Below are 15,666 nucleotides of genomic sequence, written 5' to 3' on the forward strand. Positions count from 1 at the left end.
TGTTTTGCTTTACCTACTGTGAAAAAACACCATAATTATTAAAAAACATATATAAAGGCAGAAAATCCCCACATCTGTGAATCAGCACCCAGCAAATATTTAGCAGCTTGGTGTGCTAAATTACTGTTTTCAGTTATTTTTATGTCAAATGATGAAGCAAATAGCACACTTACCTCCACCCTCAAATCCCCTTCTGAGGGCGCCTTGGTAGCCTAATGATTGAGGTGATTACCGTGTAACTGTAACGTCCACAGTTCAGCTCCCAGCGCGGGAGTCACCTAGCTTTCCCCAAGACCGTTGAGCTCATTAGGGTTTAAAAGACATCATGTCGTAGTGCTATCTGCATGGCAATGGAATAACACAAGGCTGTGGATAATGTGTGATGGGGAGCAGTATTAAGCTGTGGCTACAACTCTTCCATAAATTAATGTGTATTAATGTTTCCAGTTCACAACACAAAACAGCCTCGGACTGCCGATTCAAACCTCCACGGGCCAGTTTATTGTGAGCCAAGGCGGAATGAACTCAACTTGGAAAAAAGCAACACCCAGAGAAATTACAGCATATTTTACAGTCACATGAAAGAACAGTAATTGCAGTGCAGTGAGTAAACAGGTGGAGAAAAATGCTACAAGATTAAGTTTACAGAGCGGCATGGACAGTCCATCTCATGTTACAGCTTGTGGAATAATGCACTTCATGGCAAAAACGTGTCTTACTTTGGACTGATAAGAAACGATCGGGTTGGCAAATTCAGAAATATCATTTCCAGAGATGCTTGTGTGGAATTGTAACTTCCAACGTATTGTGTAGCAACGATGTAATACCTGTTAGGTTTAGGTTAGTGATATGTGTAATACATTTTCTTACTATCCTTCTAATGAAGCTCTTATTTGTCTGCTTTTAGACTACTTTTGAACATGCCCTTGAAAAATTTTCACGTTATGGATTCAATTCTCTTTACTTGTGTGATTTTGTTGTGTCTTTGGAATTAAAACAGGTGACTGGTTTAAAGGCCTCACACAGTGCCTGGTCATGTGATCACGATCCTCTGGAATAGCACCATTCAAAAGCAAAACTTCAACGAGGCATAGGAAAACAAGAAAACCTGTGGCGACATTATGGCGTCCATTCAGATGGGAGGAGGGGTCACCCGCATCTCAAATCGCGTTACGATCGAGCAGATCCTTCGTCCTTCTAATGCTACAATCGAACTGTCTCTACAGTGGCAGTCTTAGTTAAACCTCGTTCAGATATGCTTCCTCTTATTTAACACCCATCTGACGTTCTCTCATCCACATGATCAGATTAAGATTGCGTGTCACGTTTTTTCAAATCTTGACCTTGACTGAGTGGATATGAAGTAATAACGAGACCAGAGTTGATTAAATATGATTGGATATAAGATAATAATAAGATGGGAAGCATGCAAAGCATGTTTCTCTCTGATAAAACATGTCTAACCGGGGTTGCCATGACAGTAAGCATACTTGAACTCATTCACCACAGGTCGCCAAGTTATTGCCAGGTTGTGGTGGCTTGCATGGCCTCACACAGCGTTAGCATATATTGTGGAGGTAATCATGGAAATGATGGTGTGTATTTGCGTCCTTTAAAACATCACTTTAAATTATGTAATCATATATTGTTACTGAATATGAGTCACGTACAGATATTATGATATGATGATATGGAAAAGACAGAAATTTGAAATTGAGAATGAAGACCCACGCTGTGACTGTAGCCTAACGAACAGTTTGACATTTGGGCTTTGCTTTCTTGCTGCTTAGCTTAGCTTAGCTTAGCACAGCACAGAGACTGGAGCTGGTTCATGCTGTTTCCTGTCTTTCAGCTAAAATAAGCTAACCGGCTGCCAGCAAACTATTCCTTTAATTCATGGCATTCTAATCTGAAGACACAAAAACTCACCCACATGACCTCAAACAGCCTCAAAAAAACATTTGCTACAATATGGCCTTTAATGCCTCTAAATCTGAAGCTGAGGTCACTGTTGCAGGTAACATTTTTATTACGAAAATCTGAATGAGGTTTCTCATGTCACATGGCAGTGAGGTTGATACAGAAAAATCTCTTGCTGTGGATATTCAAGTAGTCGCAGGTACTAAATGTTCAGCCTGTCAGGGAGTCAAATAAGAAAAATCCACCCTCTTATACTTAAACAATGTACAAAAAAATGCCACAAATGTACTTTTTTTTAGTACAATGAAAACAATTTTGAACACAAATCGGGGTGAATACTTTTTAGTACCTTTGTATCAATTGATTCAGGCAAAAAAATATCGTCCCATTCATACTTTTCTTGTTGATTGGCATATTAAAAAATAATAATAATAAGATTTCCAAGCATAAAAGAGCGGACGGTTTTCAGATGTTTCCATCCATCACAGCACTTCTTTGCCTCGAAAATCTCTGTTAAATGTGCCTGTTTCAAAGCAGACATGTTGACGGGTCACAGCAGGAAGAGCACAGGTGGAAATAAGAAAATGAATGATGGCTGTTTCCGCCTCAGTGTCCTGGTGCTGTCACACTGTCATGGCTTACTGGGACAGTTCAACAGCAACACTGTGCTTTACAGCTCAGCGTGACAGTGATCCAAACAGGTATTTACAATCAAATAGATTTGTTTGAAAAATGCTTAAGAAGAAGAATGTTTTCATCGAGAGGGAGAGACGCTCACAGAGGGAGAGAAAAGAGTTCCTGACTGTGATGCTTCAGTTTTTAAGTGAGCAGCCCTTTCCTGCAGTATCTAAACGAAGGGTCCTGGCTGAGGAGGGGGCGAGATCAGGTCGGGTTTCCGTTGCCTCCCTCCTGGGGGCAGATGAGCAGGGTGGAGTCCAGGTCCAGGCGGAAGGCCGGGTACAGCGGCTGTGAGAACGGGCAGCGGAAGGTGTGCAGGAGCACCACCGTGTCCGACACGCTGTAGAAGGACAACGCTCCCTTCTGCCGTTCCAGGAACACGCCGATTCTGGGGCAGGGCGGCGCAGCCACCGTGGTCTTGCGGTTGTCGTGCCAGGCGGCGTATCCAGCGTGTGTGCACCTCAGCCGCCAGGAGTTCTCGTTGCGCCCGAGCAGGCAGGGCTTTCCGCCACCTTTACGTCCGATACCTCGGTAGGTGACACCGATGTCGACCCATCCTCCACCCCTCCACTCCACCTCCCAGTAGCTGGCACCACCAAACTGGCCCTCCCTGCACAGGACCTGGGCCACTGAATCAAAGCGCTGCGGGTGAGGGGGGTAGGATTGGGGCTCTTCGCCACAGTGGGCACCCTGAGGCCCCTCAAGGAGAACCAGAGTCGGGTGGGCTGTGTCGGGGTCCAAGGACAGACGACATGAAACTAAGGGAGGGGACAAAAGAGAAAAAAAATAAAGAGGCAGGAAATTAGAGCCACCACATGCCTGCAAGAGAGAGTGACGGGGTTGTTGATTACAAGTCAGGAGGTCCAGACGCCTGAGCAGAACATCCAGTAGCCATGCACAGATTGTCGCTGTACTGTCAGCAACCACAACCTTCGCTCTGATCTGCAGAAACTGATGCAACTAGTGTCCCAACTCCTGACATGTTGCAGCAGCTGGCCCAACAGATATACTCTTCATCGTCCTGGGGAGTAGCTGGTCATTGAGCTGGCGTTTGGTATTACTGATGTGATCAGTCGTTTATTCATTTAGCTGACAGGCCAACATTTAGCTGGAAACAACCTTGATAATCAGCTTTTTTCAGCCATTTAGGAAGCAAGATTTGAACATAATCACAAGTTCCATCATCTCAGATTTGAAAATGTACTGTTTTGTTTTTTAGAACTATCAACTAGATATCTCAATGGTTACAAAAGAAAAGAAATACTTGAATTTTTCCTCACTTATAGCCACATTAGTGCCATACCTGTGAAATATTGGATAGATTACTGTAAAATTTCATGTTTCCCAGTGGATGAATCCTACTGACTTTGGCGATCCCACACTTTATCTATGACCTCAAACAGTTTTCCGAGTTTTTGCGGAGTTGAGCGGGAACCAGACTGGTCAACAGATGTTAAGGCGCTCGGTGTTTTGGTTGACATTTTGGCTCAGGTAAGATAAATGACACGTATAGCCTTAATCCTCCCCTGACCTAATTAATTATTAATGTCCAACAAGGTGATGGTGCCCTGTCATCCTGTCAGCTGGCTTGTTTCTGCTGGGACAAGACACTGGTCTTAATGACAGACCTGGATGTCATAAATACAGTATGATCGCCATCCATCATTGATGAGGACCCAGACCGGCTCTCAGATTTCACAGCAGGACTCTTATTATCTGCTGAACCAGAGGCAAGACGAGGAAAGGATGGAAAAGGACGAGGAAAGAGGGTCAAAGAGAGAGAGGAGGAACGGTGCAGTGAGGAGGGGGAGGAGAAAAACATTTGTGAAGAGGTGGAGAGTTTGAGAAGGAGAGGGGACGGAGGAAGGACACGGTACTTACACCTGAGGAAAACTGCCCTCATCCTCTGATCAGCCGGCTGCAGGGACAAAGAGGACAGAGGGAACGACACCGGCACCGCTGATAAGGGACACACGAGAAAAAGACACAAAGAGAAACTGGTATTTAATACTTTTGTCTGCACAAAAGAAAAAGTGGAATAAACGTACAAAATACGAATGGCTGGCAAAAGAGGAAGGAACAAGCAGACGAACACCCACACAGAGGGAAGAACCTGAGAAATAATGATGCCATAAATCCAGCAAATCAGATCCATTTTCGAGTTAGTGATGACACCCTGTTAATGAGCAAACCCTACCAAGCACTTGTGCATGCAGCATCAGCACCAGATACTGAAGTCACCGCGTGTAGAATTTTTTAGAAGTCATTTTATTACCATCTGTTGCATGAAAATGAGAATATCTGTGTGAAAATCGGTGCAGTTTATGTGTCGCTTTCAGCCCATTTCTCGCTTGACGCTTCCAGCAAATGGAGCCAAAGTACGAAATATTCAAATCCTACACATTGTGGCTTTTTTATTAAAGGAATAGTTCAGCATTTTGGGAAATATGTTGTGTTGTTGTCTTGCTGAGAGTTAGACGCTAAGATCAGTCGAGGTGGGAAGGGCAGCTGGTCGGGACGTGTGTTCCCCCCCCATCCTGCACTCCCTCTGGCTCTTGAGAGGCAAAAATTAAAGCGTGAGTTACCTCCAAAAGCTTCGTTGTCACAGTTTGGACAAAACGTGGCGTCACAGATGCAGAATTCAACCACAGTTAATTTAAACACAAGATACTTGTGCTCAAAAAGAGGATTCATTCTCAGTGAAGAACCTTGGAGCTCTAATCTGCCTCTATACATGCCAAAGAGCAGTGATTCCTAACACGTCTCTGGGGGTCATCAGGTGGAAACCTCCCTTCAACAGTGTTTTGCCTACTTAGTCCCACTACACCTCCAGGAGGTTAGGCAGGGAACTCCAGCGTCCCAGAGTCACCCCCCTAGTGCCAGTTCACACTGCTCCTACACAATCCAAACAGCACCGCCACGGTCAACTGACCCAGAGATGCTCCAGGTAGTGGCCAGTACCGATGCTACCATTTAACTATTGCTAATGCTAACCGCTAAGAAGAACAGAAGAAGACAATACAGTTCCGATGCTACCATTTAGCTAATGTTACGTGCTAACCGCTACCTGCTAAGAGGAACAGAAGAAGACAATAAAGCTAGATTCACCTATACTGTTAATGTTAATTGCTAGCTACCAATACTAACTGCTAACATACTATCATACTCTCACCACTTTAGCTATTGTTAGCTGCTACAATGCTACCACAGGCCTAGATGCCACATGTAACTGTCGATTGCCACACTACCATCATCTACACCTGCCTCTCACCAACTGCACCAAAAAAGCGGGGTGGGAATACAAACCCTGGTTCGGGTAGGGGATAGAAAATAAAGAGGTAGAGTCAAAAGATGAAAGTAGGGATTGGATACATACCCTTGTTCGGGTAGGGGGTGGAAAATTTAGAGGGTGCTGAAGGTGGAGGCCTAAACCACAGACTAGATTTAACAGCCTCTTCTAACATTTCCTTCAAGAAGCAGCAAACCCTACCATTTCCTTCATAAAGCAAACACAGCAGGAAAACAAACCCTAACATTTCCTTCAAGAAGCAAACAAAACAGGAAAACAACCAAAAAGATCAAAAAACAAGCCAACTCTGTATCTTACAACGCAAACTCACCTGAACAGGCCGCATGGTCCCAAAGAGAGACTCTAGCTGGCCACACCCCCACCTTATCTAAACTTCCTCTTCCTGGTTCTCTTCCTATTGGCAGAGCGAGAATTTAAACTTACATTTAGATTACTGTTTTCTCATCACCATTTAGGTTCCACCTGCTGTTAGTGGCACACGTCACTGAATTTTAAGACAAGTTACTGGGCGTTTCTTGCTGAAACGTACCTTGGGAGTAGTAGTTAATGTCTACCTCGAAGTTTTTACGTACACAGCCTTGTACCTTCAAAGGAGGATATATTTTCTGTCACAATTCTTAATCTTTTGCACTGAAGATTTAACTGGAAAGTTTTCATGCCTGTCCGGGCTGTAAGAGCTCTAACATCTGTCTGTTCAACATGAAGCTGGGGGCCCTGGGAACAGTTAGCTTAGCTTAGCTATGAAGCCCCTGCTTCGTATTAAATTACAGATGTGAGAGTGGTATCGATCGTCTCATCTAACTCTGCACAGGAAAGCAGATAAACGTGTTTCCCAAAATGCCAAACTATTCCTTTAAGGGTGACACACTGGCTGAATTAGCCAGCTGGCTGGTGTTAATGAAGGCACAGTCAGCTGCGTGTGAGTTAAAGGGTCAGTTTGATTCATTTATCCACTTACCCCCAAGCTGCCCTGCAGATACTGTTGGTTGTATTTGCTGCGGTTTGAAGTTCCCTGCACTGAGATTTCTGCCACCTCCCCAATACAATGGATATGAACGGTATTTGATTTTTTTTTTTAAGAACTCAACAATAACAATAATAACAAAACAGCAAAATAATGTTCAAGTTAGTCAGGAACAGATTTCATTGAGAGCTACTGGATTTTAAGTTGTGACATAACCAGGACAAAGCTTTTTCTGACGTACATGTTGCTGTCTACCTTAATGTAATGAGGCCAAAATGAGAACACGAATGTTGTCAGATATCTCACTGTTTCTGGCCTTGTTAAGTTACATAACAACACAGGATCTCCACTGGCGTGTCCGTGACTGTCATCGAGACACTCCCAAAAAACGGATTCATTTAAATTTAAACAGCTGGACAGAATCTGATTGCCTCCGATTGAACTAAACTGAGCTGATCAGAACGGGGCACAGCTGGACGCGGGCCAGAGCGCGTCGTATCAGACACCGTCCTGTCCTCTTCAGCGTGAATAATTGAGGCGTCCAGCTGTCCCTCGCAGTGTTTAATGTCATGTCAAAACCTGCAGCCTGGTAAAAATGGGTCACCTCAGACCTGACACTGTCACACAGGGTGTGTGTGTGTGTGTGTATCATGTTTCTTACGCTTACCTTTTACACACTCTCCGCCAGACACGTAATTCTCATTAACTGGAAGAGAAACGTAATCAAAGTGTGAGTTTTGTATACTAAAATCGACGCCCTTCATGCTGGACCTTTGCTGTATTTAATGGTACAGTGTACATTCATATTCATGTTCCTTTAGTATATTCATTAGTTCATTGAGTGTATCAGATCATCCTTAATGGCTGTTGTCCTCCTGCCTGGAGGTCATCTGCTCTACCTGCGCGGCTAATCTTGTCCACCTCCTCCCTGCAGACCTCTTCCATGTGGCTGCGGAGGTGGCACAGCGCTCTCCTGGCGCCGCTGAAGGCCTCTGTGGGCAGGCTGAGGGCTCTGGAGTGCCGACCGGTGGTGAGAGGGACGCATAGCAGAGGAGCCGCCTGGGTCGATAAGGAGAGAGAGAGCGGAAAATACAGCCTGGCACAGCATCCACCGCCCGCCCTCCCCCGCTCCCTTAATTCCTTGTACAATTGAATTTGAAAATAGCACTTAAGCGTATGCTGGTTTTTCCACTGCTCACTGCTGACTCACTCTCCGCTCCCGTCCATCCCTCCTCCACCATCATTCATCTACAGACTCATCTCTCTGGGCATTTCTTTCTTAAGTGAGCACTCTGGTGAACTTATGGTCTCCAGGATGCATTAGACGTAAGGTGTGAATATCAAATGCATGAGTTGCTGATGTGTAGTAGTGGAAGAAGTACTAGGATCCCTTATTTAAGAAGTACCAATACCACAGTGTAAATACTCCATTACCAGTAAAAGTCCTGTATTCAAAATCCTACTTGAGTAAAGTAGAAAAACAGAATATTTGATTGATCCCTGCGGGGAAACTGATTCAGTTGCAGTTTCTCCCATTGTAGAAGTAAATAAAAAAAGAAATAGAAAATAAGATGTGTTTTAAAGAATATGTAAAAAATGTGTACAAAATATAAATATGTACACTATACTACAATATAAATCCACCATAAATAATAAACAGTATGAAATATGCAGATTTAAAGATGTGAAAAGTGTGTGTGTCCTACAATAAATAGCAACCGTCTATATAGAAATATATCTGGTGAGCAACATTGAGTAACAAGAATAATATACTAGATACTAGAATCTCCACTGGCGTGTCCGTGACTGTCATCGAGACAGTCACTCATATAATAATATAATTATTATTATATGAGTGTCCGTGACTGCACTCATATAATAATAATAATATATGTTGAGTATGTTAAATCATTAGATAGCTAATAATGCCTAAGTAGCATTTCACTCTTGTAGTTGGTGGTGGAGCAAGTTAATATAGTCCAGTTGTTTCCAACCTGTTTCCAATCTGAGGGGTCATGAGATGACTGCTGATGTAAGAAAAACATAAAAACAGATTTGTGATCCTAATCAATATAGATTTATTGGACTTTTTAACTAATACTTGAGTAAATGTACTCGGTTACCTTCCAGCACTGCTAATATGTTGATTTCCAGATTGATCTGTTTTGTTTTGGGAACAACTTTCTTCACACACATATTCACTGGCCTATGATTTCCCTTATTTCTGCTCCTCTCTCTTCCCTTTATCCACCCCCCCTTCCCTCCCTCTTCCTCCGCCTCACCTGTAAGAAATGGGCGTTGTCCTCGGTTTGCAGGAGCTGACTGATCTCCTCGTCCCTCCTCCTCAGCTCCTCCAGGTCTTTCTCCAGCATCTCTATGTCTCGGGCGGCCCTCCCGACCACCGCCCGCTCCTTCGCCTCCAGCCTCGCTCGAACCTGCGACACAAGTACATGTTGGAACCCAAAGGAGGGGTGTACCGATCCTTTAAAAGCAAAGTTTTACTGCACTGCGGTTGAATTGCTGCACATTCCTCTCCCGATACATGGATTTAGATGTCAGTAGCACTGTTAGCATTTCACAACTACACTTCCCAAGAGCCCCCTTGCATGTGTTGAAGTTTATCACTTGTGCTACTTTTTACAGCTACTGCTATAACTGACAGTCTAAACGCAGGACTGCAATTAGTGGTATGATTTTAGCTTCAGCTGCTTCTGAGGCTGCTTCAACTACTCTTCCAGGCACTACTGGTACTGCTGATGTACTGCTTTCTAAGAGAAATGCTATTATTCATACCCTCAACTCCAGCTGCTACAACTGCTGGCAACATTATAGCTGATACTGCTGCTCCTCACCTCTGCCTTGGTTTTCTCCAGGCGCAGCGCCATGTCTGCAAACAGAGCTTCACTGTCCTCCAAAACGGCCGACGCCGACACCTGAAGCACACGCAGAGGAGCACAATAGTGGTTCAAGAGCAGACATCATGTGTTTCGTGAAACATGCGCTGCAGCACACGTTGTCTCTATGTTGTGACTGAAACTGATATCCAGCGTCTCATAAGAGCCTGATTCCACTTTCATGTTCTAGTGAGCCGATGCTGTGGTTTTCCAATAAGCTGGAGCAGCCGCCGCGAGCAGCACGGATGGGGATGATGCTCAGGGGAGGCAGACGAAAAGGCTTTCCTGGAAGACTGAGGGAGTGGCATAGAGACTGGAACTCAAATTAGCTTTGCAGTGGAAACTGATACAACTGCTCCTGTGAGGCAGGAGTGTTTGTGTGTGAGGGAGATAGAGAGAGGCGAGTGTGTGAGCCTGATGCTACAGAGGAGGTTGTGTGTGTGTGTGTGTGTGTGTTGTGCCCGGACAGTTAAGTCAAGTCTATTTATGCAACTTTATCTCATGTGCTTTTCACAGCACAGACTGTACCATGATAGACTACTGTATATATGACGGGCATGAGTTACTTTGCTTATTGTTGGGATCACAATCATTGATCAGACTATATAACTGCTGCAGTTGGAGAGGAAACCGCCTTCAGTCTCATGCTGTACTTAACCAACCCAAAATTACAGCATAACTCGTTATAATAGCTTGATTGAAATGCGCAAATCTTTCATTCAAAATATGCAAACTTTCACACGACCTCGCTGTGATTTGTTAAAAATAAACAGAATGTGAGGGAAGAAGTGAATGAGTGATCACAGTGCGCTTAAAATGAACAAACTGGTCAGACTTGTGGATAGAGAGTGCTGGGTTTAAAGCACCAGCGCAGGGAATCTAAATGCAAAACGTTGCTTCCAAGTTCGTTTGACAGAAGGCCTTAAATATGTTACAGATAAGATGTCTAACAACTATTTGACATTAAATGAAGAGTTAACTGTGCCGATTCTAAAAGACACAAAATTCAAAGTGGACTCTGGCAGAGCAGAGCAACTGTGAGTCAGGTGTCCTCACAGACAATGATTTGAACCTAAGTGCGCATACATTCATCTGAGAAATACTGCAAAAGTCAGAACAGATACTGATGTGAGACAATTCACGCTTTGTGTTATCGTTGTTCATCTCAGTGCTCTGACGCTTCTTCATACTCAGCCATCAGTCTCCCCCTGAACTCCTGACCGCTGCTTTAGCTTGGAGAGGCTGCCTCCTCTTATTATGGACCAGGACTGTGGAATAACCTGACTATAATATCTACCATGCAACAACTGCTAATTCCTTTAAGACTCAAGAGCCACCTCTTTAATCTTACTCTAACTGAAACTTACTGATGCTTAATTCAAATGTTTGAATGGTAAGTGGAATGTGTTTATATTTTACAATGCACATCTGCATTCACCCATTCACACACATTCATACGATGCTCATTACACCTGCTCGTTACAAGCTTTTTAACCATCCACACACACTCACACAATTTGGGGTTCAGTAACTCGCCCCGGAACACTTCGACACGTAGACTGCCGAGGCCAGGGATCGAACCGCCGACCCTGTTGGTGTGTTTCAGGTGAATTCCAGGTGTCTTAACACCTGGACTCACAACTTTGTGTATCAGCTGAGCGTAGCAAAGAAGAAGAGCGGTCATCTTGTCTGTGTGTGTGTGTGTGTCTCACCTTGAGGGACTCCAGGCTCTGCTGAAGCTCCTCCAGCTCTCTCTCTCCACTGCGCGTCCTCTCCTGAATCATCCTCTGAGACTCCTGGAGCTGGAGCTGAAAGACACGCAGACGATTGTTAGACATTAAGACAGAGAGAGACAGTCGGGTTTTTATTCTCCTGCACTGAGCGTGTTTAAAACCTTACTTTTCAGTTCTTCCTGTGTGTCTCATATATTTTGAGTTTTGTATAGTTTGCACTGATTCTTTGCACAATTGCACTAACATCTGTTAACATTTACACTGTCTGGGATTAATGGTTTCCCAGTGGGTGGGAGCTGTGGAGGTTTACTTATGCACACACTTGTTTTAGATATTAAAAGTACCTATTGTAATAATAATACATCCACCATGATGTCATGATTGTTGATGGAAAACACTGTTGCAAGTTATACAACAAAAACATGAGCTGATGTTATGATGCAAACATAATTTTGGACCTGATTATTGTTCGTTATGGAGTTTATTCTGCCTGCTACACTTGTTATTGCTTTTCCTGCCATTTGATCCTGATTTGACTATAATAATACAATAAGATGACAATGACACAATGACAATACAATGACACACAATGAAATCAGCTCAGCCTGCTGCCATCAGTCTGTCAGGGTGCGACCATGCGTCCTCCAGTATGTTTTTCTCGATCCGAACCATAGTTATAAAGTTTATTACACTTTATTTCTTTTTTTGCTGTCTGGATCCTTTAGAAGCGCAGTGCCCCGTCGCTCTATGTGCACTATAGAACAAACATCAAACTGACTCAGAAGCAGCTCATCAGCTGGACCAAAGTTTATGTATATGAGTCAGTCCAGTCTGCATGTTTCCATCATATTTGTCTTGATCATTATTTGGCAACATCCATCTTCTTACACCTATGAAAACCATTATATTTTGATTAATTTCAGGCTGATTAGTCACATCATGCTTATTTCTGGCAGCTGAAAGGAAAATGTTATTGATCAGATATTTTGCCATTTGAGAGTTTTGGAAATTCTTGTGGTTTGTCAGATATAAAGAATCTGGGAATGTTTGTCTAAATTAAATTTAACGTAGCCAGAGGGTCACATGTTTGAGCCTCAATCCAGCAGAACGACTTTGGGAACCAAGAGCCCTACAATGTATTATAAAACCTAAGCCATGTCTCTGCACCTGTCTCCTGGCTCTCTGCGCGTCCACGTTGTGCACTTCCTCCTGGTCCGCCTCGCACAGCAGGCAGTCCCCGCTCCACTCCACCGTGGCCTCCGCCTCGGAGCCGCCCCCCGCGGGCTCCAGACCCAGGCGGTGCTGCGCGCACAGCCGCTCCGCCAGACACTCCACCGCGGCCACCAGCTTGTGCCGCCGCAGCGTGCCGACCTCCCGGTGCGGCAGGACGTGGAGCTCGCAGAAGGACGCCAGGCAAACCAGGCACGACTTGACCGCCCTCAGCTTGCTCTCCACCGGGCAGAAGTCGCACGGCACGTCCCCGACTCCCCCGAGGTAAAGCTCGGGCGCCGTGAGCGTTTCGCTCAGCTTGAGCTTGTCGACGACCTCGGCGAGCACCGTGTTCCTCCGCAGCACCGGCCGAGGGCTGAACGTCTCCCGGCACTGGGGGCAGCTGAACTGGCCCGAATCCGCCTGGTCCCAGTAGTTGTTGATGCACGACATGCAGTAGGTGTGTCCGCAGGGGGTGGACACCGGGTCCTTAAGGATGTCCAGGCACACGGGACACCTGAACTGGCTCTCCGTGACCGAGATATTCGCCTGGGCCATCTGCGCGGCGGGGTGTCGGACCTCGGCTGGTTTCTGATCCGCCTGTTGACTCCGGTCTTGTTGATGAAGAAGCTTTTCCTGACTCCCAGTGTGCTGTTGTGAAGGGGAGGGGTCAGGATACAGGAATAGCCCTTCCGCAATGTCATCCAGCCCATCAGGGTCCCGACCGGTTACCACCCTCAATTTTGTCTTACAGGCAACTAAAGAAATGAAAGGTTCAAATGACCAAAACAGGCACTCACCACTCACATGTTTCTAGTGCCATAATCATGCATATAGTTTTGGTTTTATTATATTTATCTTGATATTTCTGCTTCCACTATAGTACAAAGTGTCTCATAATAAGGCTCCATGTGACCTGAGTGTTTTTTTCTGATGAATTTCGCAAGCATCTTTTTTGAAAGAGAAGAATGTGATAAAACTTTTTAAACTTCACGTTAAGATCTGATGACTTTAAAAAAAATGTCTCAATTTATTTTTGATTTTTTACTTTGAAAATTTCTTCTTCCTTATCTTTTATTTTGGCCTCCTTTTCTGTTTTCTTTTGTATTTTCTGTGATTTATTCTTTATGTTAAGGTTGGACAAAAACACGAAGGCTCAAATCTAAACAGAAAATAACTGCCATGCACATATTAATATCATGAATTATTGTTTACTGTCTCAGATCTGGATGCTGGTTGTGGATGTGGTCACACTGACCCCTCGTGGCAACGTGCTGCAACTCCTCGAAACATTTGAGAATTAAAAACAAGGCCAGTTGACAGCATACAACATATTTAATTTGTTGGAGCAAAGTCAAATACATTTAAATGTGACAATGTAACAGGGACAGGGCACAATAAACATGGCATTATGTGTATTATATATCATTTTAAACACACAGTATTCTTCTTGTTGCATTTTATATGGTTGTGTGGACAACCTTGTTGGTAAATCAAATCCTAAAGCCCTAAAGTTGTTCTGTCTCTTACACGGGGTGATGTTGTGAGAGTGCAGAGTTGTATATAGAGCCTGTAACGCCCTCTGCTGACCATTTCCTATAATACATATCACTTCTCACTTGTCACTGCTGTTAGGACCACAGTAAAACCTCCACAGTGTCTCTCATATTAGTGAATGCACCAGTTATCTTAACCCCACATTCCAGTCAAAGATACACACCTACATTACCTTGATGCCTCTGTACCTGATGAAGAGCAAACCTGGGATCGGAACGTCTCTTGCTAAAATGAATGAAAGAAATGTTTTTGAAAGGGAGCATTCGACGGTGTAGCGATCCCTTGTGAAACAGGTGGTTCCACATTCAATCATGTTGATTTCTTGTATTTTTTATTATTCTGAACCACGACATCAGTGTAAATGCTGTAACTGGCGACTTTACTGTCACATGTGCACATTTTATGACTCACAGCTGGATAAAGGACATTTTACATACTAGTGTGACAAAACATTTATCAGACAGAAGACACATTGCATCATGGGAAGCTGTAAAGCTTTTGGAGCTTGCAAGCATTTTTGAAGTGTGACACTAAATTGTGAAAGGACCTCTTATATTTTCCATCTAAATATGTAAACAGCTGCCAAATAAAAGTTTCTACGACTCTACTCACGACTGTTGTGTGGGTTAAACGTCTCTGATGTGTTCTGCCATTCTGTGCCGCCTCTGTGACTTGAGTTTCAGCAGCAGTTCAGCAGGAGATTGGAGGTTAAGAGGGGGATTTTCAGGTACTTAAAGTTTGCCCTGACTTAGCCATATCACACACACACACACACACACACACACACACACACACACACACACACACACACACACACACACAGGTCACTTTACCTGTGTATGGAGTTAAGTGGTTTCCTCTGGGAGATTTGGTTTGTCGGTGGGACCCAGGATCTCCTCAAATGCACTGATGCTTTTACAAAATGATTTCTAGCAGGTAACACAATGTTTACAAACAATATTTTAGAGTCAACCTGCTTCAAACTTAAAAGTACTAATAAAAATGAGGGTTATATCTAAGATGGATGTCTAAAAAAAACCCTTTTTTTCAAGCAAATTTTGTCCAGTTTTAATGTAGATATAAAATCGATGCTTACTATGCAAAGACTGATTTCCATTCTGGTGTCATACTGTTTAAAAGTTCATGTTTCCTTATTAGACAGCGTCAAAAAGCAGTGGAATCTCCTGCAGCCCTTGATCTTATTACTTCTTCACTTTCTCCAATCCCAGTTCTTGAGCGCTGTCCAAGCCTCTGTCTGACTCGGAGCTCAGAGCAGGAGGGCAGACAAAGCCCTGAAAGGGGTCTGGTCCCTCGACTCCCCCGGCCCTTTGTTCAAAGTGGGGCTGTGATGTACTCACTGTTTTTAGAAAGGGCCCTATTCAGCTGGGCCGTAAGGCGATC

The 15,666-nt window shown here is 44.1% G+C and overlaps 1 protein-coding gene across 2 annotated transcripts; it reads right to left on the reverse strand.

Annotated features, from left to right (window-relative positions):
• Positions 1-479: 479 nt before the first annotated feature.
• Positions 480-13,501, reverse strand: LOC121604530 (E3 ubiquitin/ISG15 ligase TRIM25-like). Of its 2 annotated transcripts, XM_041934070.1 has the most exons (9): positions 12,667-13,501; positions 11,479-11,574; positions 9,725-9,805; positions 9,155-9,307; positions 7,772-7,931; positions 7,540-7,578; positions 6,867-6,941; positions 4,480-4,557; positions 480-3,356 (listed from the first exon to the last, which is right to left on the reverse strand). In XM_041934070.1, exons 1-9 carry the CDS (start codon positions 13,264-13,266, stop codon positions 2,803-2,805), a joined length of 1,836 nt encoding a protein of 611 aa, XP_041790004.1. In that variant the 5' UTR covers positions 13,267-13,501; the 3' UTR covers positions 480-2,802. The 2 variants fall into 2 exon arrangements, with proteins under 2 accessions (XP_041790004.1, XP_041790005.1); XM_041934071.1 differs by lacking the exon at positions 6,867-6,941.
• Positions 13,502-15,666: the final 2,165 nt, after the last annotated feature.

The sequence above is a fragment of the Chelmon rostratus genome, chromosome 3 (assembly GCF_017976325.1).
Source record: "Chelmon rostratus isolate fCheRos1 chromosome 3, fCheRos1.pri, whole genome shotgun sequence".
NCBI lineage: Eukaryota > Metazoa > Chordata > Actinopteri > Chaetodontiformes > Chaetodontidae > Chelmon > Chelmon rostratus.